We start from the raw sequence: 27,357 nt of genomic DNA, 5'->3' as shown, positions 1-27,357 counted from the left end.
CTGTCTCTGTCTCTCATTACCCAGATTGGGAAAATAATTTACCTTCTCTGATTCCATCACTGAATTTGTAAAACGATGACGGTAATCCCCCTTCACAGAATTAACATGCGACCAAGTAAATGAATACGTGAAAATCCTGTAGTCAATCTCCAGTCTCTGCTCATCTGCAAAATTCATATGGTTTTATAAGTGGGATTCTACCGAACAAACTTATTGTTTTGTTTTTTTTTTAATTTTTAAATATTTTATTTATTTTTGATAGAGACAGAGCACAAGGGGGGGAGGGGCAGAGAGAGAAGGAGACACAGAATCCGAAGCAGGCTCCAGGCTCTGAGCTGTCGGCACAGAGCCCAGCGCGGGGCTCCAACTCACAAATTGCGAGATCACGACCTGAGCCGAAGTCGGACGCTCAACCAACTGAGCCACCCAGGTGCCCCAGCAAACTGTTCATTATTTTATCTCTGAAATACTTGTGTGTGTGAGGTGTCCTTTTTAAACCTTGAAATACTTTACTGACCTCCCTTCAGGTAGCAGTGAAACTCAATGTCCACAGGTTAGATGGTAGGTGATCACACAGAGTGGTGGTGTGGCCAGTATGACGGAAAGTAGCTTACATTTGGTGAGCCCCCGTGGCTTACATGCCCTTTAAAACAGAACAAAGGGGCGCCTGGGTGGCGCAGTCGGTTAAGCGTCCGACTTCAGCCAGGTCACGACCTCACGGTCCGTGGGTTCGAGCCCCGCGTTGGGCTCTGGGCTGATGGCTCAGAGCCCCTGTTTCCGATTCTGTGTCTCCCTCTCTCTCTGCCCCTCCCCCGTTCATGCTTTGTTTCTCTCTGTCTCAAAAATAAATAAAAAACGTTGAAAAAAAGATTAAAAAAAATAAAATAAAAAAACAGCAGAACAAAGGTGCTAGGCTCACTGTTGATTCAGTGCGTGGACCGGGTCAGTGTGCACCTACAGCTGAGTGCTTCAGGAGGTAAATTGGGAGATCTTTGGCCTTCCAAGGGACAGCGGTCTATACCTCTAATTGGGCACTTGGTTGTTGCTTGCATTTGCGCTGAATTATCTATGTACTTTTATCCGGGCTTCCTCATGCTTGCAGTGTGTGTCACTTAATCTCCTATGCGTCTCGTATTTTAAGGCCTGGGTACCCTAGTAGGTAAGGTAATGTAAGATAGCCTCAAGTCGGTCCTCTAGAAGCCTGCCACCAGGGTTCCTAAAGTACAGATACGATCGTAGCAGTCTTGAAAATCTTACAAGGCTTCCCGTGCTGTGGGAACCCCTGAACCTAGCTCAGGGGTCCCTCAGTCTGGCCCCTGCTGCCCTGCATGTCCACCTTTTGTTGGGGACCCTCCCTCTACAGCCATTTGCATCCTTGTGTGTGGCCCCGTGCCCCACACACCATGTTTGCTGAGCACGGGTCTGTTCAGTGAACCTGTGGTTAATTGTATGCACGTTAAAAGCAGGGGTCATAAGCTAATGAGGGAATGTGACCAAATGCTTGGAGAAGTAAGATATTTGGTATCTTAATTAGGAGTATTTGGGGGGTGACTTTTGAAAATACTGTAAGGAGAGGCAAAAAAAAAAAGTAGAAGATACTGGTTTTGGAAGCTTACGCTGGAATGACTGTCGTGTCAGAGAGCTACTGCTTCTCAAGAAATAACTCCAGAATGTTCGTGGGAATCAGCGATCAGTGTCTGTTTCTCATGCACCTGCTGATCTTGGCTGGGCTCTGCCCCACATGCCTCCTCCTCCTTGTGCGAGTGAGAAAAGGAGAATGTTCTTCTCGGAGCAAGAGTAGGGGTGAGAGAAGCGGTTCTGTGCACCTGTCCAGCCCCAGCTTGTCTGATGCCTGCAGACGTCCTCTGAGTCAGGGAGCTCACGTGTTTGGACCCAACGTGACGCCCTGCCCGTGTGGAAGTGCTGCAGAAACTCTGGCGATGGGGAGGGAGCAAGGACGGGCCAGCAAGGTCATCTGTTGAGTCCCGAAGTTAGTGTGTAATTCTCCTAAGTGGGAGGCCCTGGAGGATGTGAGGCACAGTCGGGGACGAGGGTGGGAATCGGCTGAGGAGACAGGCATTTCTAGCCTTCCGGGCTGCGGTTGCAGTGGTAACTGGGACTTGGCAGAGGCCATCAGGAGTAAACAAACTCTAGTCCACACACGTCAGAGCCGTGTGGCAGGCCCACGAGATCTTCGGAGTCGGGCCAGCCAATAGTAGTGAGATTTCAGGCCAGCAGAGGCAGGACAGTGAGGACGGTACCAGGAAGCAAAGAGGAGGGGTGGATGCAGGGGTTGTTCACGTGATACATCCGATCAGACGGGAAAACCGCTTATAACTTGGAGGCTCTTACAGATTAATCAGGACCCGCTGGACATGGGGCCAAACAGACTTTCTGCGGGTCTTACGGCACAGCTTTTAAGGGAAACTTTCTTCAGCCGGTTAAGTCCGTCCTTGGAGGCCCAAGAGCTATTATGGACAAAGCTACCGCTGCACATGTAGAGTCACTCGGCCTGTAGGTGCTTCTGTCCTTTCTTTATGCCGCATTTCATGGTCAGAGTTCTTTGTTTCGTAGACAGCGTGCACACCAAGTCCTCTTGGAAAAAAGGAGGAGGAGACGAAGCTTTTGTTAAGTGCCACTTGCTGGGGACTGACTGTGGGCTTTCACACGTGGTTTGCACATCATTGAATTGAGGTACCACCCTTCATAAGACACACTAAAAAAACAATGTGTTGCCAATAAAACTGTGACCAATATTTTCTCGTCTCTTAGAGTTCCTATTTTATTCTTTTTTTTATTTAAAACAATTCTTTTTACATTTATTTATTTATTTATTTATTAAAAAATTTTTTTTTAATGTTTGTTTATTTTTGATAGAGAGAGAGAGAGAGAGAGAGAGCGAGCATGAGCAGGGGAGGGGCAAAGAGAGAGGTAGACACTGAATCCGAAGCAGGCTCCAGGCTCTGAGCTGTCAGCACAGAGCCCGACGTAGGGTTCAAACCCACAGACCGTGAGGTCATGACCTGAGCCGAAGTCGGACGCTCAACCGACTGAGCCACCCAGGTGCCCCTACATTTATTTATTTTTGAGAGACAGAGAGAGACAGCGTGAGCAGGGGAGGGGCAGAGAGAGAGGATGACACAGAATCCGAAGCAGCCTCCAGGCTCCGAGCTGTCAGCAAAGAGCCCGACGCGGGACTCGAACCCACGAACCGTGAGATCATGACCTGAGCTGAAGTCAGACGCCCAACCGACTGAGCCACCCGGGCGCCCCCTATTTTATTCTTATTTTGAAAACTTTTGAAGATTCATTTAGGTATCAGTCTGTTTATTGAGGATATTTTTATACGGTGAGATACACAGACCGTGGTGCTCAGTGAGATGAGCTTAGCTCTGGCAAGCAGGAATGCCCATGGAAGTCACATCCTTCAAGACAGAGAAGGTCTCCATCACCGGGTGAGCTCCCTCAGGCCCTTCTGGGTCAGCGCCTTCTTAGAGGCAACTACTGTTCTGATTTCCATCATCCCATGGTTCTGTGTTACTCTTACCTGGGCCAGAATTTCATATAAATGGAATAATGCACTGTATGCCCCCTTGTTTCTGTTTTGCGCATTATAATAGTTTTGAGATTCATCCTTATTGATTATCTATATTACCCATTTATTCTCTATACTTTGTATGCATAACTGCATATTGTATGCATACTCCACAATTTGTGCACTTTCCACTTAATGGATATTTTATTTTTTATTTATTTATTTGTTATTTATTTACTTATTTATTTTTTCCACTTAATGGATATTTTAATTGCTTCCAGGTTAAGGTTCTTACAAATAAGGTTCCATATATGTTCTTATATGTTATTTTATGGATGTTTTATCCATTACTCTTGGGTATTTACCCAAGAGTAGATTTCCAAAGCGTTCCTATCATTTGCATTTGTGTGAGAGTCCCAGCCCTTGGCTTTGGATTTTTACTTTGAGCCAGTCTAGTGACACATAGTCCTAGACCATTTTTCAAGTGTTTATTGTTCAGTCACATATCTTTGAAGTATCTATTCAAATATTTGCCCAATTTAATTCTTCATCTTTCTTTATTAATCTGTAGGAGTCCTTTATATAGCCTGAATCTTTGTCGGATGTATGCCTTAGGGGCATTTTCTCACAGTCCGTGGCCTGGCCTTTTACTTTTTTCTTGGTGTGTTTTGGTGAGTATATGTTTTCAGTTTTAGTAGAGTCTAATTTACTACATATTTCTTCTGTACTTAAGGCTTTCTATATCGGACCTAAAAAGTGTCTAACCCAGTGTCACAAACACAGGCTCACGTATTTTCTTTAGATGCTTTATAGTGTTTAGCTTTTATGTTGAGATTTTGAAGTCTTTTCAAATAAATTGTTGTGTGTGGTGTACTTTAGACTTTGTGGTTTTTTTTTTTTTTTTTTTTTATTGGAGCGTAGATAGCCTGTCGTTCTAGAATCATTTGTTGAAAAGACTTTCCCTCTTTGAGTTGCTTTGGTGCCTTGTTAAATATCAATTGAACATGTATTCTGGGGTCTGTTTATGCAGTCTTTATTTTTTCCCATTATCTATTTAGCTATCTTGATTCCAGTCACATACTGTCTGGAGAGGCAGCTTTATAATGACCTTTAAAATGCAGCAACGTTAGTCATCCAACTTTGTTCTTTCAAAAGAGTGCTTTGGATATTTCCAGTCTTTTGATTTTCCAAATACATTTTAGAATGAAAATGCCAATTTCCACAAGAGAGCATCTTAGGGATTTGTTGGACATTATGTTGAAACCACAGACAGTCTGGGAAGAATGAACATTATAACATCACTGAGTCTTCTGGTCCATGAACATGGTACATCTCTCTCCACTTGTATTGTTTCCTTTCATTTCCCTCAGCAGTGCTTTTTCAATGTCTTGCACATCTTTTCATAAACTTATTTCATGTTTTTGGTGTTATTGGAAATGCCTTTTAAAAATGGTCTTTTCTAGTTATTCCTTGCTACTACATGGACAGGTGATTTTTGCATATTGACATTGTATCTTGAGGCTTTGCTATATTCACTTATTAATTCTAGCAGTTTTTTCTTTGTAGATGTTTTAGATTCTTTTTACCTACATAATTCTGTCATGTGTGATTAGAGAAAGTTCTACTACATTCCCCCCCCCCCCCCAATCTTTCTGTGTTTCTATTTCTTATCTTTAATACGTTGCCCAGGACACCCAGTATAATCACAAGTAGGAGTGTTGACACAATTTCCAATCTTAGAGTGAATGCATTAAGTCTTTTATCATTAAATCTGATGTTAGCTGTGCATTTTTAAAACATATGCTTTTCCGGTGGCTCAGTTGGTTAAGTGTCCAACTTTTGGTTTCAGCTCAGGCCATGATCTCCCGGTTTGTGAGTTCAAGCCCTGCATCAGTCTCTGCGCTGACAGGGCAGAGCCTGCTTGGCATTCTCTTGCTCCCTCTCTCTCTGCTCCTCCCCTGCTCACTCTCTCTGTCTCTCAAAATCAGTAAGTAAACTTTAAAAAATTAAGAAAATAAAATATATATACTTTTTATCAGATAAAGTTTTCTTCTAATACCAGTTTTCTGGGCGTTTTGCCATTTAGTGAATGAAGTAATTCACCTTAAGAAGAACAACACCTAAGTTTTCTTTGCATAAAAATGGATAGTTTTACTGTAACTGGAAACATTTGCATTTAGGGTATAATGTCATTAAAACATCTAAAGGAGTTACTGAGTATTATTTCTAGTATTTTATTTTATTTAAAATTTTTTTAATGTTATTTATTTTTGGCAGAGAGAGAGAGAGATAGAGCATGAGTGGGGGAGGGAAAGAGAGGGAGACACAGAATCCGCAGCAGGCTCCAGGCTCCGAGCCGTCAGCCCAGAGCCCGATGCAGGGCTCAAACTCACAGACCGCGAGATCGTGACCTGAGCCGAAGTCGGACGCTCAACCGACTGAGCCACCCAGGCGCCCCTCTAGTATTTTAAATAGTCCCTCAATTTTGAAAGACGCCTTATCCTTCTTTCTACATACACTCATATATTATTCCATTAGCTCCTCTGACCATCTCAGGAGGCAGTTAGACTGGTGTGATACTACGTGGCAAGCGATTCCATCATTTACATGACTTCCCTAAAGCCATGGGCCAGGTCGGACGAAGCAGTCTTGACTCTGTGTTTCTTCATATCTTATTCAGTCTTCTCTACTTCACATCATGCAACCTGCCGTATTTTGGGGAGGATTGCCAGAGATTTAAGTAACGATGCTGACTTTGAAAATTAAATTTTCCTCATTGTCTCTTCCTTTATAGAACTAACTGAGAGTAAATGGAAAATAGAATCTGTCAGTATAAACTGAATACGAATTAATGCAAATACAATAAGCAGGAGCCATTAGGGTAATGTATGGGCACGCTTTCAATACCTGCAAATCGTTTCTGAAGAGCCCTTATGGCGTTGGCTGCTGTTGAATAGCAAATTTATGTGATTCTTTAATATGAGGTGTGTCTGGGAAAACAGAATGTTCCAAGAGCAGATTATCATGTGGATAAAGGGACACAGGGTCCTTTACAAAGAACAACCATAACCATCCAACGACCCACCATCTGGGCATCACTTGCCCCCACGGCACAGACAACGGAAACCCTGTTGTGGAGAATTTGGGACCTGGAGTGGCGTCCTTGCAAACTGTGCTGACAGCTAAGGGTGGAACAGAGGAAACTCAGAATCAAGAAGAGGACTGGAACCACCTGTTGACCTGCTGGTGTTACAATTCTGCATCTGTGGTGGTGGGCACCCAATGGGCAACAGCTTCAAATATTTTGCTTTTTAGAAAGCTTCCCGGGATTCTGTGCCTGTCGAAAAGTAAGCAGCGAAACCCTAAATATCAACGTGAAACTCTTGGAAGGTGAGCTAGCCAAAACTTACTGCTGCAGCCTGCATACCCATGAAACATGGCCGAACCCAAAGGTCTCTTGTCTGTCTGTTTTTTGGAATGGATGTAATTTCTTTAAGTGCATTTGGGGCATCATCATACTAAAATCAAGTGGGGCGTACTTGATGAGATCATTAATTAAGTGCTTTTTTTTTTTCTTTAAGTTCAAAAATGTCCTGCAGCCATTTGTCATAATCTGACTTCCCTCTGGTCGTCAGATTATTTGAACACACTTTCAGACACATTATAAGTCACTGAAATCTATTGATGGTTTGGGAGATAAAATAATTTTAAAAGCTAACTCATTTTTTTTAATCCAACCAAATTTGCAGAGGTAGTTTCCTAAAAACACAGAGTGGTTATACGACTGTAGAAATGAAAATTTACAGAGACAAGTTGGCATTGCACTCATGTTTCTACTTTAATATTTTCATGAAAAAGGACTGAGGCAGATTACCTCCGAAGTGCTAATTACCTCTGAAGAATCTGCTCAGCACGGGGTGCGTGGCCCAGGAGGCCACGTGTCTGAGCCACACACGTTGGCAAGCACGTGGAGTCGGGCACAAATGCACCTGCGTGGAACCACACAAGTGTAGATGGAACAGATTGTGGAAGAGAGAGCGGTGCAGTCACCACAGTTATGTTGGGTCAAGTGGCTCACGGTATCAGCATGGCGTGCCACGAAGCCATGGCGAGAGGAGAGCCGTCTAGAGTACCGAGAGCCAGTGGCCTGGGTGAGAACAGACTCGACAAACTGAACGGAAGGCTGCTTGTTTGTGGAGGATGTTGAGCTTTGCCGGCATGACGGGTTGTATACGCCAGGTTGGAGGGTCGAGAGGCGTCTCCGTGGCCAGACACAGAAAGTGCTGGATGGACGCGTGGCAGAAATAGCACTCTCTCTTTCAATTCCTATCAGTCACCTGAGGCTTCTTTACGTATCACTACTTGGAGGGTTAGGTAATTAGTAGGCTAATGTAAGGTGAACGTGGGCATTAATGAAACTACTAGTTACAGAAAAATCTAGGATTTCCCCATTCTGATGCTTGAATATGTGATTGAAAAACTCTACGTGGATGGTATTGAAAGTATCTAAATTTTCTTTGGGGCTGCGAGTCTAGTTCTTTATAGGACCTCTTATCTTTGTGTCTCTGTGCCCAGTGGGTTCTGTAAACCTTGTGCTCAACATTAATAATACTCCCAAGTTTGTGTAGAACCTATCACTTTGTAGGTGTTGTGCCGTTCGGTCACACAGTCCTCCTGGGAGGCAGGATGGGCTTAAATGAGGATTAGATTTTTGCTAAAGTTGGTCAGACAAGAGGTTGAGGGGCCGAGGAAAGCTGGGGGCCTGACTCCTACTCCTGAACCTGACCTTTTCCCTAATGACATCATCCTGGCTCAGAACAGCCATCCCATCCTGTCCCATCGCCCCCACAGCTGCACTGGGAGTTTTCTATTCCTTTTCTTTCTTTCTTTCCTTCTTTCTTTGTTTCTTTGTTTCTTTCTTAACTTTATTTATTTTGAGAGGAAGAGAGAGAGAGCAGTGGAGAGGCAGAGAGAGAGAGAGAGAATTCCAGGCAGGCTCTGTGCTGACAGGATCCTCGGCACAGAGCCCGACCCAGGGCTCCAACTCACGAACCTGAGCCGAAGTCGAGCTGACGTTGGATGCTTAACCCACTGTGTCACCCAGGCGCCCCTCCCTGGGCACCTCCTTTCCTAATGCTTTATGGGGCCTCCCTCCACGTGTTTCCGGGCCTTCCTTGAAACCTATTTCTCTGGGGCCCTTTTAAAGCCCTGCTTCTGTGTCCCAATGTTTGAAAGTTTCTGGATTTGTGGTAAAATAAGCTTTGTTCCGTGTTTATCTCCACTTATAAGTGCTTCATGCCCTTTATGAACAAAGGGTGTCTGTGTCATCTCCCTGTGGCCCCAGCGTGAGCCGAGGTCAGATCCCCTGGGGCTGGTGCTGCCTTAGGGAGGGAGAGCCACTTTCCAAAGCAGAAATCGAGTTTCTGTTTAGCCTCTGTTCCCAGGGGTTGTCATCGGTTTGTCTAAAGGCCTTCTTCCTTCATCATGGCCCTTAGCAATGGAACACAGAACTGCATTTCTCCAACAAGTTTGAATTCCCCACACGGAGCCAGATTTACCAAATAAAATTGCTTAATTTAACATTTCTAACTGACCAGGATGTTTATGCAACAAACACGAAATTTCTTCTGACTCAGCTGTAATATCTTCTACATTTTACAACGTTCTTGGCAAATTATAAGAGATTGTTGACTTAATCTTACTTTGCTTGTGATGAACCTTCAAATATGAAATAAAATACTCCAAAGGGACATTTCGAGAATTTCCTAGAACCATTTCTATAGATACAGAATGTCCTTGGATGGAGCTTGAGAAGTATTTTGTGCCCAAATAATCACACCATAAATTCTGTTCACTAATAAAACTTCTGAAAAGGAACCAAGTGGACGCTCACAGTGAGCAGTGTGTTTTCCAGGGCTGCGTGCTGGGAATCAGCTCTCCTCCCAAGTGTGTGAGCCCTTGGAGTCACGGGCTAACTGCTCTGAGGGTTTCCTCTGAGAAGGTGTGGCTCTGCTGCTCCTTCCCTGGTGACTTCTCATGGTCTCAAGTGACTCACGGGCCACAAGTGCCAATCACTGCCCTTTTCTTCTTGTCAGTTTCCAAGTTGTGGTTGGAGCGAAAGCTTCCTTATGATGACCATGTGAGCGTGCATGGATTTTATTTATGGAGCTGTGTATTTGCTGAGTGAACTCTAGCGTATGCAGAAGAGGACAGAACTCACAGGGAACAGATTGAAATTTTACAGACCTGCGTGGTGGCGTTCTAAGAGATGCAGTGGCCGTGAGTTGTTGTTGTGGATTAGAGATGAATCACATCTTTAGAAATCACCCGCACCGCGTGGGTCGCCTCGCCGGCACCTGGAACAGTGCCTGATGGGATCTCCAGCTAGGTGCGTCGGGTACCCCGATCGTTGGAGTGTTATTGTTGAAATGAAAACCAAATGCCCGATCCTAATGTTGGGCTATTTTAGGATCAGAACATTGTTGCTTAAAGGACTTAATTTACAGCCAAAAAACTCTGATTCTGGGTAACTGGAGCCACAGGGGATTTATTGGAAATACTTGGAGGCCTCGAAGAGTGGGAGTTGCACAGCCAAGTGTTCCCCAGGGTCCGGGAGTGGGTTCCTGTGGTCTGGACAGTCCCGCGGAGACCTTCTACCGGCCTCCTCTGTGTTCACGTGCCAGGGACACGGCACCCAAGTAGGCACGGCTGTGCCCGGGGCAGGAGTCTGCACCCTGGACTCGGGGCGGATCGGGCCGCTTCTGTACTTGGCCCGGAGCGCTTGCCGCTAGGACCTTCTGGGTCCCGGGGTTTCTGTACCGGGACCAGAGCACTGGCTGTTGGGAACAGGAAGTGTGCTGTGCACCCAGAGACCAAGGTTTTCCTTCTCCCTCTTGCTCATGACCATGATTTTGGCATCTACTGTGACATTGGAATGATCTATGGCCTCTCTGATTATCCTACAAAATGTCCACCTGGACAGATACGCTGATTGATGAAGCCGCAGTCGTGCTCATCCGGTTTCAGGAGTCTGCGTCCGGCCCAGGAGGCCACGGCAGGGAAAGCACTTTCTAGTGGGAACACAGAGGAGGGTCTGAAACGCAACATGTTAATGTTTTTTTCGAGGGGGTACACGGAAATTCGTATGGTTTTTAACAAGTCTCCTAGCATTTGGCAATACAGTCGGTAAGGGACAAGTCACGAAATTCCACACATGAGGGTCCTCGTGTTGTAAATGGAGTGGCCAGAGGAGCTGCAACCTGGGTCCTTCTATCACTGTCGATACCAGAGCCGCTTATCATCTAAAGCGTGGTTCCTAGGGGCGCCTGGGTGGCTCAGTCGGTTAAGCGGCCGACTTCGGCTCAGGTCATGATCTCGCGGTCCGTGAGTTCGAGTCCCGCGTCAGGCTCTGTGCTGACAGCTCAGAGTCTGGAGCCTGTTTCAGATTCTGTGTCTCCCTCTCTCTGACCCTCCCCCGTTCACGCTCTGTCTCTCTCTCAAAAATAAATAAACGTTAAAAAAATTAAAAAAAAAAGCAGGTCCTCGAGGGCCTGTTGGGTGCCAGGCCATCCCAGCTGACACTGGGGAAGCACGGTCCTCGTGCTCTGCTCGTGCATCTAACCTCTTTCACCCTCGTGGGGCCCCCTGAGTTGGGTGCTGGTCCCCCCACGGCACGTTCTTCTCAGCTTCTCGGCGGTCCCACCTGCTCGATGTTAGGTCGACAGTCGCAAAGTCCCTGTGAACTGCAGTCAGCTGGTTCCGAACAGACTAAGGCGTGGTTTATGGAAAATCACTTCATAAGCAGGAAAGTGCTATCAAGATTTTATATCCACTCAAGGCATTGTTCTCTCCGTTTCCTTCCTTTGGAGAAATGCGAAGGCAAAAGAATGCCATTGCTCGATTCCACAGAGAAGCTCAGGCGGAGGACAGGTGTGCTCCCGGGGCCGTGGGCCTGGGGTCCCTCAGGGCAGCTCAGGGGGAGAGGGCCCACAGCCCTGGGGGGCCCGGGGCCGCCCTACCGTTAGCCACGCATGTGACCGGGGACACAGGGCTCTGTTCTCGGCAGTGATTCCTGACCGGTCCCACCTCCGACACTTCTGTGATCGTCCTTGACCTTGAGCCTCCCGGGGTCAGGGAGTGAGTGGCCGGGTCTCCGCATGTCCGCTCGAGGGGCCTCGGCTGAGTGGTCAGAGGCCCTCCCGGAGAAAGCCCACTGCGAAGACAAAGTGCAGACAAGCGCACACATTTGGAATTCTTTAAAATGGGGGAGGAGGGAGATTTAATTTGCCGGTGTTAATTTGTACCCTTTTGTGTTTAGGCCGGAATTATCCAGAACAGGAGTGTTTGGAATATGCTGACTATTTCTAGATTGTATTTCAAACCGTGTGTGACTTTACAGCGAAGGATAAAGTGCTCCCCAGGTTTTACTTTGTTGGGCTCGAGTTTCTTACCCTCTGAGGATTATGGAGTAGACCGCACTCACCTTGTGGGGGTGCTGGAGTGCGGATAGCCCCATGCAGTCGGCTTGCTTGCAGAGCTGTTTGTCCTCCGCATCTTCATTTAAGTTCGGGTTAGTTAACCCCTGGTGTGCGAGACAGTGATTCAGCACCCGGGTTGCACCTGCTGCCCACCTCCCTCTGGTGGCCGTCAGTATGTTCTCTGTAGTTGAGAGTCTGGTTCTTGGTTCTCCTGTCTCTCTCTCACCCGTGTTCATTCTCTTTGTGTCTTAAATTCTACACCACCTGATATTTGTCTTTCTCTGACTGACGTATCTTACGGAGCATAATACATTCTAACTCCATCCACGTTGTTACAAACGGAACGGAAAGATTCCATTCTTTTTTATGGCCGAGTAGTATTCCACTGTGTGTATGTACCACCTATTCCTTATCCGTTCATCCATCGATCGACACCTTGGGCTCTTTCGTCATTCGACGATTGTCGATAACGCTGCTATAAACATCCAAGGGCATGTATCCCTTTGAACTCGTGTTTTGGTATTCTTTGCATAAATACCTAGTAGTGTGGTTGCTGGACTGTAGGGTAGTTCTGTTTTTAACTTTTTTGAGGAACCTCCATGCTGTTTTCCAGATGGATTATTTATTTATTTATAAATATTTAATTAGTTTGAGAGAGAGAGAGAGTGTGTGCATGAGCAGGGGAGGGGCAGAGAGAGAGAGGGAGAGAGAGGGAATCCCAAGCAGGCTCCATACTGGCAGCCCAGAGCCCAATGTGGGGCTCAAACTCACGAACTGTGAGATCATGAGCCGAAATCCAGAGTCGAACGCTTTACGTACCGAGCCCCCCTGGTGCCCCCAGGAGGCACATTGAAGTCAGTGTCACACAGGGGGCGCGAGAACCACATCTGCCCGGAGGCCGGAGGGGTGCAGGCTGACAAACCGGTCAGACCTTGTGCTTCTGAGTTTGACGGGTCTGGATCTGAGCTCTGGGTCCGCCCCTTCCTAGCCGCGTGGCCTTCCCCAAGTGGCTTATCCGTGCCTCTGTTTTCTCATCTGCCAAATGGCTGCCTGAGAAAGCCCATGAAATGAATTAGGGCAGGTCTAGCCCTTGGAAAACCCTACGAGCAGCTGCTTGTTACATGAGTGGTAGATGCCGTGAGATTGTGCCTCTGTCACCGTTAACAGCAAGCATTTTCCCCAGTCACCGGTGCCATCGTGTGCCGTGGACACGCCCGGTGGCTGTCGCAGCCGTGTGGCCCCAGGCCCGCCGTCTGCCGAGACTGGGTTCCTCCGTGCTCGGACATAGGCTGGGCTTGTGTCCTTTCACGTCCTTTAAATAAAAGTTGGTGACAAAATTGAAAGAAATAGAAACTAATTGATAATTATAGGTCCAGCACTGATTTGCAAAAAAAAAAAAAAAAAAAAAAAGTAAGTTTGCAAATACTGACAAACGGCCTCAGTTTTTACAACCTGGACTGAAACCTGGGTGCGGGACCACAGGCCGATGCTGCCGTCCGGATTGTCGTGCACCCGGAGCCGCCCCTCCTTTAACAGGTGACTGCCAGTCACCTGGGCCCACCGTGCCTCCCTGAGCCCTGCTGACCCGGCCCCCCTCCGACTGGCCAGCCTCTGCCCCTGCCTCCCCGGCTTCCTGCCGCCTTCCGGTCGCACCTGCGGGCCCCGCGAGGGACCCACTGCGCTCACGCCTCTGTCCTTTGTCCCCAGTGTCCTCCTGCGACCAGGAGCAGCAGTCGGCCCTGGAAGAGGCCAGGCAGCCCAAGAACGACAACGTGGTGATCCCGGAGTGCGCTCACGGCGGGCTCTACAAGCCGGTGCAGTGCCACCCGTCCACCGGCTACTGCTGGTGCGTCCTCGTGGACACCGGACGCCCCATCCCCGGCACGTCCACCAGGTAGCGCTGCGCCCGCGGGCCGGGAGGCGCGGGCGGGAGGCCAGGGAAGGCGCGCCTGCTGTGGGTGCCGCCGTCACGGGTGCCCGGCCCCAGACCTCGCTTTGCTGCCCGGACAGCGCCGTGGGGCCGCCGCGGACACGAATGGCTCCGGCCGTCGGCACCTGGAGCACGCTGCCCCTCCGACGGCCCCCGGGAGCTGCCAGCGCGCAGCGGGGAGCGGTGACGCCTGAGGCCTCCGGGCCCCGATTCCGGCCGGCTGCAGTCGGGGAAGCGGTCTCAGTATCCAGCAGGGTGGGTGGCAGAATGCGTTGCGTGTCCACGGCGGGCATCCCCTGCTCTGCCTGTGGCACGGGGAGCCCCGCGTTTTCTAAGCCGAAAGAGCCGATCGCCCCAAGTGGCTTTCTTTTTTCTGTGTGTTTTTTCCAAATGGCTTTCTTTAGCATAAAATCAAGACAGTGTGCTAAAGGCGAGCTCAGCAAGAGCTGTTCAAGGGTCTGAGATGCAGAAACATTTACTGCCTCGTATTGTGTGTGAGTTTGAGCCAGGCGGTTTCGTCATCGCGCCCGAAGCACACGAACTGCCCGTGGAACTGGGATAGACACGAGTGAAGATGTGTTTGCAGTCCTTTGTTACGTGAATTGAGTTTGAATTTTCGTAGATTGATAAGATAATTCACCAATGTACAAAAATATTTCAAAAGCCATCCAATTCGGCCTCTGGTTTCATATCTAGCACCTAGGCATGAGCGTTTTGACGCTTCCAGAATGATTTCCCCCAGTCTTTCAAGGGTGACCGTGAGACATTTAGGGGAGGAAGGCGGCCGAAGGACAGGCGACCAGCTCGCAAACATCTGGTTGACGTGCAGTGCGCCCACACCTGGTCCCCGTCCCGGACAAGCAGGGATCAAATTGGAGGAACACAGTAGCATTCAAGCCGGTTCTTGGTGGCCAGCGAGTCACCCGTTCTGGCCACACGCCTTCTGTGCCCGCCCAGAGCAGACCCCCGACCAGGCCTGCAGGCCGACGAGTGGGGTTCGGCGACTACACGGCTGCCGCAGGAGAGCGTCCACACAAGTGTGCCCTGCACGGCTTGAGAAGAACGTAAATCTGTTTAGGGTGTTGGCGTGAGTGCTTTGTCTTGGTTCCCGTGCCCGTGTGTGTAGGGACTGTTTCCTAAAAACCTTTCTCAGGAAGCAGTATTTCTGCCTTTAGAACTCAGGCTTGTTCACTGTGCATTTAGGTTGGGGCCTTTGCTCCCCAGGCCAGGGCTTGTGCTGCTGCCCTGATGGCCCTTCGGCCACACCTCCAGAAACGGGGGCCAGGCTCGCCGGGAGAGGCTTTGTTCACACTGGCCAACGGAAATCCTTGCTGTCAAAACCAGAACTGCTCGTATTGGCTTTGAGACGACCGGACCAGGGTTTACGGTGTCGTCCCTAGGGGACCTGTATGCATTTTTATCATAATCGGACAAGCAATATAGGAACCCCTCTTCCCTCCCGTCTGTCCTGATTTCTTTCTGCCCAGACTTTATCGTGGCTTCAAAAACTTTAGGGAGAACAGCATCAAGTTCTCATTTTCTCAGAATTTGCCTCCAGAAGGGAGTACCTCCCTCTTAGAACTTTGACTTTCAAGAAACAGCATTAAATTAAACCCAGTGAGGAAGACCCTTTGGATGCCCGCATTTCTGTCTCATCCCTCCACCCACCCGTACATCCGTGCATCTGTCCATCCATCTATCCTCCATCCGTGGACATAAACAGTGAGGGGCTACGTTTACCTCAGGTGAGAATTACAGAGATGAAGGAAGCTGCATTTCAGTTGACGCTATGATTTGGTGATGTCACTGATGACACAGGATCTCCCAGGTCTTTACTTTGACATCCTCGCTGTGTTGTCTTTACCCTTGAGTGGACTCTTCTCATGGTCATAAGATGGCTGCAGGCATCCGGGCATCTCATCCAGACACCACAGTGCTCAGAGGATACACAGCCCATTTCTTTACCGGGAGTCCAAACAACCTTCCCTAAACGTTACCTAGCAAATTTAATTCATGGATTGTTGGCCAGAACTGGATCGCACGACCACGGGCAAACCCATGACTGGCCTGAAAAATGGACCTGGTTTAGACTGATCTCTAGAGAGGCATGGATGTTGGGAAATCAAAATTACCCACCTTAAGGGATATCTGATAAGCTGCAGGCCAGCCTCACCCACATCTACGACTGGCTGTACTGTGACTGGGCAGGAAGCCTGCAGAAAGTCCTCTTTCTGTCACATCGATGCTATTTTCTTACGATTTTCTGAAACAAGCAGTTCCAGAGAGATACTTTGTAGTTTCGCTGTATATTTGTGTAGATGGTGCACGTTTTTTCCCTCAGTTTTCCTCTATATTTGCGGACAGGAAGAGTAATTTAAAGCTCCAAGACAGAGGGGCGCCTGGGTGGCACAGTCGGTTGAGCGTCCGACTTCAGCCAGGTCACGATCTCGCGGTCCGTGAGTTCGAGCCCCGCGTCGGGCTCTGGGCTGATGGCTCGGAGCCTGGAGCCTGTTTCCGATTCTGTGTCTCCCTCTCTCCCTGCCCCTCCCCCGTTCATGCTCTGTCTCTCTCTGTCCCAAAAATGAATAAAAAATGTTGGAAAAAAAAATTAAAAAAATAAAAAATGAAAAATAAAGCTCCAAGACAGAGAGAAGGCATAGAAATAAAGTGCGCCGTCGTTATAAGCCAGGTAGCTCCCTTTTCCTCGTCTCACCAGGCAAGGTAATGAAAACTCCCGGATGTTGGGGCCGGGGACAGTAGAAGTACGTGTTTGCCCGCCAGCGTGGAGAGGCTTCCGTCCAGCACAGAATTTCTGGTTCGGATGATCATCGGGGCGGAAACGGGTTGGGCCACGCGCCGACGTGCCTCTTGGTTCTCCTGCCTTTCGGTGTCAGAACTGGCATCTTGGCTATAGAGTGGTGATTCCCTGTGGGCCGGGGCCCAGGCACCCGTGTGAGCCCACGCCCTGCGTGGTCCAGTGGGATCTGGGAGGAGAGGGGCGGGTTCCAGCCGGCCCCTGCTTCATAGTGGGGAGAGCTGAGGGGGCCATCCGATTATCCCACTAAGCGTGGATCGGGCTGGTGGCCAGCTTCTACGTTAGCTCCCAGAGCAGAGCCAGCTCTCTTTCACTTTCCTGATGGCCGATGAAGCATTCACCCATCTGCCATTAGACTTCAGGCTGTTCTTTTCTTTTCTTTTTTTTTAATATTTATTTATTTTGGGGAGACAGAGTGCAAGCAGGGGAGGGGCAGAGAGAGAGGGAGACACAGAATCCGAAGCAGGCTCCGGGCTCCGGGCTGTCAGCACAGAGCCTGACGTGGGGCTCGAACTCACGAAGCGTAGGATCGTGACCTGAGCCAACGTCGGACACCTACCTGACTGAGCCACCCAGGGGCCCCAGACCTCAGGCTGTCCTTACCTCGCAGTAGGGCAGCCCCCCCATTCCCAACCCCAGAGCCCGACTCTGTCACTGGCCAAGTGCACGCGAAATCACCCTTCTCCCCAGCGGAGAGCCTGGTATCTGACGGGCAAGCAGACAGTCGAGAGATGCTCGTTTTTACTTCGCACAAGTGAGCGAAACGCTATTGAAAAGAATGTGAGGGGCGTAAACACTGAATTTGAGATTTGTTTTTACTGGAGACTTCAAAGGCGTTAATTCTGTTCCTTGAGATCGCCATTTCCGCAAGTTACGGCGTGTCACCATCCTCTTAAAAGAGGCAGAATGCTGTCATGTAAATACACATTTTTGAATCCACATGTGTAGGATTCTTAAGAGCTCTCCAGTGAAACCTGGAACCAAGCTGGAAGGACGAGCGTGGCTGGCTTCCAGGCCGCTTCAAAGAAAGGCTCGGAGCGGGGGACTGCCACGCGGAGGCTCCGCACAGACTCCACGTCATGGGTTGGCCTCTGACCCCACACAGCGGCCCGTGGCTGTCCCCGAGGGGCACCCCCTGATACTCCCGCAAACAGGACGTGCCCTCAGTGGCCGGGCACTTGACTGTCCACCGGGAGTTCCGTCCCCAGCTCCCACCTGTTCCGTCAGCAGCGGGGGCACTTGCTCGGCTCCTCCCACGGCCGTCAGCTGTGATGGTGTCAGTTCTCACACGGGCACCCGTCCCAACCTGTTCCAGCCGGCGGACACGGACCGGAGCCTGCGATAGAGCCCGCGGGTTCTGCAAACGTCGCCCGCGAGAACGGGAGCTGAGCAGCAGTCCCTCTGACCGCTGGCTTCTTCCGCTCGCTCTCTCTGGGTGCAGGTTGGCTCCCCTGTGCCCGCTGAGGTTCCAGTGTGGGGGCCACCCTGCTTGAGGCGGGTGTCCTCGCCTGTGCTCAGGGTCTCGTGACTGTGGGCCCGCTGCCGTCGACGCCGAACCCCACTGCGTTCCAGGCGCGTGTGAACGTGACAGCTTAACTGTGCGCCTGAGTGCGTGGGGGACGCTTCAGGTTCAAAATCAACGTTTTGAAAAGTCTGTTTCGTTTGTGTGAGTGAGTGTTAACTTCTCTGGCATCAAAGAGACTTTTCGGGGGGGGGGGGCGGGGGGCTCGGGTTCCCCCTGGCACTCGCTTCCGGCCGCAGCGGGTCGTCCCCCCGCCCCGGACTGGGCACCAGGGAGACGCTGGAGTTTCTCTTGTTCCCTGTGGCGGGAAATCAAAACGGCGGAGAGAAAGAGGAACCTGAAGTGACCTGTAAGAAGGAAACGTGGTGCCCCGCCCCTTCCTCCCCGAGCGAGGAAGGAGACCACGGCAGAATGGACGGTGGAACCTCGATCACTTCCCTGAAAGTCAGCAGGGTTCGGTCCGGAACATTCCACCTTCGTCCCCTCCCCCGGCTCACACTGTCCAAGACCCTTTCCGGACCCGGCCGACCGCATGGGTGCTCAGGGAGGCAGGTCCCGCAGGTAGCGGCCCCGCTGCACGGGGGCCGTCCTCCCTGCGGCCTGGGTCTCCACTGCCGGTGCTCCCACACACGTTCCGGAGGAGCCGTCGGGAGGCCCTCGGGGGGCCAGTGCCGGCTGCCGGCCTGGCATCAGAGCCCTCAGCAGAGGTGCCCGGGGGCCCGTCAGTCAGTGCTAGAGCCCCCCCTGCACCTGCTCTCCTGAGGGGGGCGTCAGCGGCAGCCACAGCACCTGCTCCACGCGGCCCCCACCCACCTGTCCTTTCTCCGTGCTTTTCTGTCCACTTGATGGGGGCCGGACGTAGTGTTTTCTTTCTCCTTCCCTTCCTCCCTCCCTCCCCCCTCCCTCCCTCCCTTCCTTCCTTCCTTCCTTCCTTCCTTCGTCCCTCCCTCCCTCCCTTACTTCCCTCCCTCCTTCCCTTCCTTCCTTTCCCTCCCTCCTCCTTCCTTCCTTCCTTCCTTGTCCTCCCTCCCTCCTTACTTCCCTCCCTCCTTCCCTTCCTTCCTCTCCCTCCTTCCTTCCTTCCTTCCTTCCTTTGTCCTCCCTCCCTCCTTACTCCCTCCTCCTTCCTTCTTTCCTTCCCTCCCTCCTTCCCTTCCTTCCTTTCTCCCTCCCTCCCTTCCTTCCTTCCTTCCTCCCTCCCCTCCTCCTTCCCTTCCTCCCTCCCTCCCTCCCTCCCTGCCTCCTTCCTTCCTCCCTCCGTCTCTCCTTCCCTCCCTTCCTTCCTCCCTCCCTCCCTCCCTTACTTCCCTCCCTCCTTCCCTTCCTTCCTTCCTCCCTCCCTTACTTCCCTCCCTCCTTCCCTTCCTTCCTTTCTCCCTCCCTCCCTTTCTTCCTTCCTCCCTCCCTCCCTCCCTCCCTCCCTTCCTTCCTCAGGAAGGTCTCTCAGATATAAATAAAAAATTCGGAGGTTCTTTCTGAGAGTTTGCATTCTCTCCTGGGGCCACAGCCACTGCCCTCACCTGCCCCCGGCCCCTCCCCCTCTGAACCGTAACAAATCCTGGAAGAGATGGGGTTGGTGTTCTGCAGCCGCCGTGTAAGATTTGTCCCAGAAACTGGACGGAGAGGTGGAGTCTTGTGCAATGTGCTCCTTCCTCCCGACTGTGAAAACTAAACTTTAGTAAACTGTCACAGAGGTCACGGAAAGTCCTCAGTCCTGAGAAGTGGACACCACAGATGCGCTGCGGTCCAAGGACGGGGGCCATCACACAACTGCCTGGGAAACAGAGGAGAGCACCGCCTTCTGAGTCTGAACCCGCTTTCCCTTCCGTTCCCTCACAGGTACGAGCAGCCAAAATGTGACAACACAGCCCGGGCTCACCCGACCCGAACAAGGGACTTGTACAAGGACCGTCCGCTGCAAGGTAAGTGCCACAGAGGTGTGGTGGGCACGCCTCCCCCAGCACCTGAGCTTTCTCGAAACTTCAGGATGAGAAGGAATCTCTCCTGCTCTGTCCCAAGTGGGCACCTGCGGGGCGGGGCTCACACGGGCACCTGCCCACGTCAGCACCTGTGGCCGGCAAGGCCGGAAGTGCCGAGCCTAAGACCCGGCCTTTCCGAGAAGCGAACGGTGTCTCTAAAATCAGAACTTCTAAACCAAAAGGATCCTTTGTTTTACCTAAAAGAAAGTATTAAGTCAAATGTCATGTTCTGACATTCCTTTAGAATGGAATCAACTGTTCAAGGAGCTGAAGTTTAGGTTTTAGTAAAACATGAGCTCGATCTCTGTATCAAGTATGTTTAGTCACAAAGAACCGGTTCGAATTAAACAGAGGTGAGTTAAACGTTATAATTATTGAAAATACATTCATGAAAAGGCGGTGTCTTTCAGCAAAGAGCACATAAGTGTTGGTGATACAGCAAAAATGATTCCTTCGACAGGTACACCTGAAGCCTTTCGTGGGGGCCGCGTCTCCCCCGGAGTTTGCGTGGGATTAGGGGAGAGGGCCGCGTGCCAGCCGGCGGGGTCTTGGCGGCCGGGCGCATGTCATGAGATCAAGGAGTTCAGAGACGAAGCTCTGACATCGTGTGGTGCTTCAAAGCCAGTTCTGTTTTATTTCATTGGGGTCTTCTTTTCTTCTTCTAAGTATCTCCAGATTGTGTTTCCCCAGTGCCTCAGAGACCGTGAAAATCCTTCTCGAATGTCCTTTAGCTCAGAGCACATGTTTGATCTTGGCCTTACACAAAGTCTGTAAAAATTCCGCTTAGAAGATGCGGTTCTTGCGTTGTTTGTCCTAGTATCAGGGAAGAGGGCTTTAAACTCTGACACGTAAAGATGTTTTCCTGTTTATGAATAAAGAGAGAAAACAATGGCGCATCACCGAGACGCGTCTGTTACCCAGCCAACACTGGGAACCAAAGTCCCTAAGACAGAGGGAGGAGAGGAGCAGCTTCCTCCGTGAGAACAGCTCTGCCCGTCGCCCTCGCTTCTCTTGAGACGTCCGTGTGGGGGGCTGTCCCCCAGCTCCCACCAGTGTCTTTTGACACAGGTCCAGGTAGCCTGTGGGAGACACGGTTTTTATCGCACGGTGTCTGTCTCTGGGAGTGGTCTGCCTGCTTTGTGTCTCTGGGATCAGGCTCCCGCGTCTTGGGAGGGGGAGGGCATAGAGGTGCAGCTGCAAACACCCACGCAGATTCCTAGTTAAGCGCCTTGTGCATACATGATGTCTTACCCTTACAAGGAGCTCAGTGAATTGCCCAATCGCACGCGCCCTCATGTTCTCGGACCGGAGGGCCTTCTCTCCCTCCGTCGTCGGGTGCGATCTCTTGCCCTCCGTGGTGGACAAGACTGTTCCTCACAGGAAACAGTGAATCTAGCAGGCGCTTGGTGCACGGAGAGCCCTCGCTGTGTTCAGCTGGTCTCAATGCTGTCTCATAAACGTCAAGCAGATTGTTTGACTTTGGCTCTGAGGTCCAAGACGCTTACCTTTTCCTTATTTGATAATACGGAACTGCACTACCTCTAACTAGAGCGTGTGTGGTTTCGACCGGGTTCGTGATTCAAGACGGAAATGGTCGTTTGTCTCGTGGAAGCAGCTGAGGGTCCAGTTGAGAAGCACGCAGATGTCTCACTGGCTGGTGCGGCCGTCACAGCACCTTCGGGAGTGTCAGGGAACACGTTGCGAGGAGGCGTCCTCGCAGCTGGACAGACTGTCCCCTCGGCTGGGTTATCAGGCTGTCACGCAGAGATCCCCCCCCCCCCCCCACTCATACCTTAAATAAAAACCAGCCTCCAGACACACAGGCCACTGTATGCAAACCATGTAACATTCTGCTTAGTACTGCTCATGACCACTTAATCATTTTGATTTTTTGGAGACAGTTTTCCTTATTAGGGAAAAACAAGTAGGTCTTGAAATGACTCCAGGTTAGAGGCTATTCTTGTCGAGAGGAGAAACGTTTCCAGAACAGCACAGTGGCAGGCCCGTGGGCAGGCGCTTCAAGCCACACTGAGGCTGTTGCATTTTCTTCTTAAAAGGTACAGTTTTCGTTTTAACTGGCTTTCTAAGCCCCGGCCAGTAAGGGCCCTTTATTTTCTAAGACACGCTGTAATTTTCTCACTCACGGTCCACGTTTTTAGAGGGTTTGTTGACTCTCAGGTAATTATTCCCACGGTTCGTGGGGCGGTGAGCACGTGCCCGGCTCTCATGAGCTGCCGCTCAGTGATGATTTCATCTTTGGAGGCTGGCGCTTTACCGTGTGGAGGGAGGTCAAGATCCCGCTAACGGGTCCCCTATTGAGGACTGGGTCATTACTGGGGCTCTTTTATTCCATGAGTTTCCTTACAGGACGTGTCATAGCATCCTGAGAGGGGTAAACACCGAGGGTGGCGGCAGTTTTAAACAAAGGCATTGAACTGCCCCTTTTCCATCTACGAATTGGTCTGAGTTCCTCCTGTCCTGGCATCTGTCTGTCACATCTCTTTACACATCCACCCGGTGACCTCCACCCACCGCGTCCCCTGCAGAGCTCTGCTCCCGGGGCTGCTGGCACGGAACCTTTCCCCGGGGGCAGCTCTGTGCCGTCTACACGGCTCCTTAGGGCGCCTGTCCCGGACACCTGTCTGCGGGACACGGCCACCGCATGTGTTCACGTGGGCTGTTTGCAGATGGCGCATGCCCTCATGTCTTCCGGGGGGCGGGGACTGAGCCTCCCGGGGCCCGCCGGCTGGCACAGCGCCCAGCACAGAGGAGGCGCTCATATGTGGCACAGAGTTTGTAAATTAAGGACACGAGGCCGCGTTTCTCCTCCTCTAAGCCTGTTGGCTGTTCCGGGCCGAGTGACATTGTGGACTTCGATGTAGCAAGCGGTTTGCAGACTGTGAGGTGTGCAGTGCGAGTCCTAGACGCCTGGGCTCCTGACGTGGGGGGAGGATGGCCTGGTGGATGGAGCTCGCTGCTCCTGCCAGACCCCCCGAGGGCTTGCCGCCGGCTGAGGGGAGGAAGGCCTGTCTCCTCCTCCTCCTCCATTCTGGGCAGAGCCTGCGGCATCATGATGAGACTGACAGACCCACCCCACGGCCCTGCGCCACCCCCCTCCCCCCTGCCGACGTGGCGCACACGCTTACTGCAGGGACAAGACGCGGCAGCCGCCAGCAGCCGGGGGGCCCCTGTCCCCAGAGACCCAAGAAGGGGGTAGAACCACAACACACAGTCTTTTCAAGTCTACGGAGACAAAAAGCCCTTCGAGTCCCTGGTGACTGCAGGTGCACTGGGATCTTTGACCCAGCTAGGAACCCTAAAAGCACCCCTGCATCTCTCAAGTACTATGCTCACAGTGCTCTAATTTTTTGCAAAATTAATTATGATTTTCTAAGGTAAGATAAAATGATCCTTACTTTGTCCTGAGAATAGCAAGTATGTGTGTGTGTGTGTGTATGTATGTGCATTTGTGTATACATGTGTGTGCACGTGTATGTGTGTTCACGTGTGTATGTGTGTATGTGTATGTTTGCATATGTGTGCATATGTATATATGTATATAATTATGTGTGTTCATGTATGTATACGTTTGTGCATTGTGTATGTTTGTATATATTTGTATATGTGTATTTGTGTATGTGTGTGTGCATATATGTGTGTAATTATGTGTATGTATGTGTGTACATATGTACAATGTGTATGTTCATATATGTATGTGCGTGCATATATGTATGTGTATATATGTGTATATTTGTATCTGTGTATATGTGTGTATCTCTGTGTATATGTGTGTGTATGCATATGTGTGTATTTTTGTGTAGTTATGTGTGTATGTGTGTATGTATGTGTATGCATGTATATATGTATATATGTGTGTATATGTGTATGTGTGTCTGAGTGTATACGTGTGTGTATGTGTGTGTATGTATATATATATGTGTGAGTGTATATGTGTGTGTATCTGTGTGTGTGTATGTATATGTACATGTGTCTGAGTATATATGTGTGTATATGTGTGTGTATGTGTGTGTCCGTGTGTCTGAGTATATATGTGTGTGTATGTGTATGTATGTATATATATGTGTGAGTGTATATGTGTATGTATGTATATGTGTGTATGTGTGTCCGTGTGTGTATATATGTGTGCATATGTATGTATGTGTACGTGTGTCTGAGTGTATATGTGTGTGTATGTGTATGTATATATATGTGTGAGTGTATATGTGTGTATGTGTGTACGTGTGTGTATGTATGTGTACGTGTGTACGTGTGTCTGAGTGTATACGTGTGTATGTGTGTGTGTGTATATATATGTGTGAGTGTATATGTGTGTGTGTGTATGTGTCTATATGTGTCTATATTGTGTATATGTGTGTATGTATGTGTATGTGTGTCTGAGTGTATACGTGTGTGCATGTGTGTGTATGTATATATATGTGTGAGTGTATATGTGTGTGTATGCATATGTGTGTATGTGTGTGTACATGTGTCTGAGTGTCTACGTGTGTATATGTGTGTGTACGTGTGTCTGAATATATACGTGTGTGTATATATATGTGTGAGTGTATATGTGTGTGTATGTATATGTGTGTATGTGTATGTGTGTCTGTGTGTGCATATATGTGTGTATATGTGTGTATGTATGTGTACGTGTGTATGTGTGTCTGAGTGTATACATGTGTGTATGTGTGTGTGTATATGTGTATGTATATGTGTGTGTATGTGTCTATGTATGTGTCCGTGTGTCTGAGTATCTACGTGTGTGTATGTGTGTGTATGTATATATATGTGCAAGTGTATATGTGTATGTATGTATATGTGTGTATGTGTGTCCGTGTGTGTATATATGTGTGTATATGTGTGTATGTATGTGTATGTGTGTCTGAGTGTATATGTGTGTATGTGTATATATGTGTGAGTGTGTATGTGTGTGTGTATATGTGTGTATGTGTGTGTATGTGTGTGTACATGTGTCTGAGTGTCTACGTGTGTATATGTGTGTGTATGTGTGTGTCCGTGTGTGTGTGCGTGCGCACACACCACATCCTCTCCGCTCCTGTCTGGACGGACACGTGGGCTGCTTCCACGTCTTGCCTGTTGTAAATAATGTGGTAATAACCCTAAGGGCACATCTTTTCAAATTAGCGATTCAGTGTTTTCATTTTCTTTGGGTAAACACCTACTGGTGTGGCTGCCGGGTCGCACGGTGGCCCTGTTTGTACCTCTCTGAGGAGCCTCTGTACTGTTTCCCACGGGGCTGCGCCAGTCTGCGTTCCCACCAACAGTGCACGCGGGTCCCTTTTCTCCTCGTCCTCACCAGCACTCGAGATTCTTTTCATGCGTCTGTCGGCCGTTTGCCTTCTTTGGAAAAATGTCTGTTCAGGTTCTTTGCCTGTTTTTAATCAGATTATTTGTTTTTCTGGTGTTGATTCATAGAAGTTCTTTATATATTTATGATGTTAAGTGAAGTAAGTCAGACAGAGAACAACGATTACCATATGATTTCACTCATATGTGGAATTTAAGACGTGAAACAAAGAAAAGAAGAGACAAACAAAAACCCAGCCTCTTGAGCACAGAGAACAATCTGGTGGTGGCCGGAGCGGACATGGGTGGGGGGATGGGCAAAGCAGACAACGGAATTAAGAGGGTGGAAACAGTTGCAAAAGCGGTAAGTCACTGGGCACAGCACAGGGGTAGGTCGTAAGACGGTAGCGTCGGTGACCTTCCGTGGCGAGCACGGAACCATGGGGTCCGACGCGAACACGGCGCCGTGTGGCAGTTGAACTCCCACTGAACAACAGGGTCACTGGACCCTAAATGCAGCACCTGGAAAACTCCAGAATTTACCTTTCTTCCAAAGGGGGCTCTGTGTGTGGCCTTCAAGGCCCTTTCGAAGAGAATACCAGATGTCAATATCTCACCCATTGGAAACGTCAACATCTCTGACTTTCGTGTCAGATCACGTACCCGATTCATAGCCACGAGTCTGCTAAACTGCAGCTGGGCTCGGAACAAAGCGTTTCATTTGAGATGGGCGGCTCCGTGTCTCTGCAGACGCGGCCAGCTCGGGGCCGCGACACGCGTGCTCTGTGCCCTCGGCGGCTCAGTCTTCCCGGCGTCGTCCCCGGTCAGCCGTGGCGCCGAGAGGCTTCCCGCCAGCTGCCTGCTAACAGGGGCCAGGGTAGAGGGGGTGGAGGTGAGAGCAGGTGTGCTGAGTGGGGAGAGGATTTCGAGGACACAGTGCGTCCTGTGCCGAGCTCTCTGATGGCATCACGGTAACCGTGGGTGCTTGTGAACTCGGGGTCGGGGTTTGGGTCTGGGTTTCTGGATGTGACAGGAGACTGAGTAGCAGTGCTTGGGAGAAAGACCTGAGCTACTTTATTTTAAGTTTTGACTAATGATCTTGACGGTTTAAATACCAACTTAAACTTGCAAGTGAGTAAGATTACCGAGCCTTTAGATGCAAATTGCATTTTGTAGGATGCGTGACAGAGAGATGGGCCATTAAGTCCAGGTTTACTGGGGAAAGATGCGGAGTAAAAACCCAGTTAAAATCACACACGTATTTCCCGTCCTAAAGACTTGGGGGGACAGCAATCCCAGGACAAGGGGGGCCAAGGGCATTGGGGTCCCCTGGTTGAGAACGTCTGATAGTCAAGACACGGCGTCTGCAGGGACACCCTGAGACGCCAGCTCCTCCTCGGGGACGGGTTTCAGGGACTCAACGCAAGGCCCCGGGAGCCCCGCAGGACACAAGGAACGCACGGTGAGTGGGACTTGTATCCAGCGCAGGACCCGTGCTCCGCGAGAGCAGAGCGTTCTGGTGAAACCTTCCGTAAGTCGAAATGGGTAAAGTGAAGAGGCCATTACTGTAAATTTATACAGAAGAGTTCTTGAGCATTCCCAGAGCCCAAAACCTACCTGCCTCAGGGCTTTCTGGGACCTCGGGACACAGCTTGCTAACAGACGCACAACATACACGGAGACGATGCCCCAATGTGCCCAGACACGGTCCTGGGCTCTGGGGGCTGGAGGTGGCGATGCTGATGTGGTTCCGGGAAAGGGGGTGCCCAGTGCCCGCCGCCCGTGTGCCGGC

At 50.1% G+C, this 27,357-nt stretch overlaps 1 protein-coding gene across 5 annotated transcripts in view; it reads left to right on the top strand.

The window, feature by feature from the left end:
- SMOC2 (SPARC related modular calcium binding 2) overlaps nt 1–27,357 on the top strand; it is a 165,123-nt gene that overhangs the window by 102,441 nt on the left and 35,325 nt on the right. For all 5 annotated transcript variants that reach the window (XM_027056432.2, XM_027056431.2, XM_027056430.2 and 2 more), the window contains 2 exons: nt 13,720–13,906; nt 20,119–20,201. In XM_027056432.2, the coding sequence (XP_026912233.1) occupies nt 13,720–13,906; nt 20,119–20,201 (270 nt within the window). The remainder of the gene's footprint in view (nt 1–13,719; nt 13,907–20,118; nt 20,202–27,357) is intronic.

Source organism: Acinonyx jubatus, chromosome B2 (genome assembly GCF_027475565.1).
Source record: "Acinonyx jubatus isolate Ajub_Pintada_27869175 chromosome B2, VMU_Ajub_asm_v1.0, whole genome shotgun sequence".
Classification (NCBI taxonomy): domain Eukaryota; kingdom Metazoa; phylum Chordata; class Mammalia; order Carnivora; family Felidae; genus Acinonyx; species Acinonyx jubatus.
Note: the sequence above shows the minus strand (reverse complement) of the source record. Positions and strands in the feature narration are given on the sequence as shown.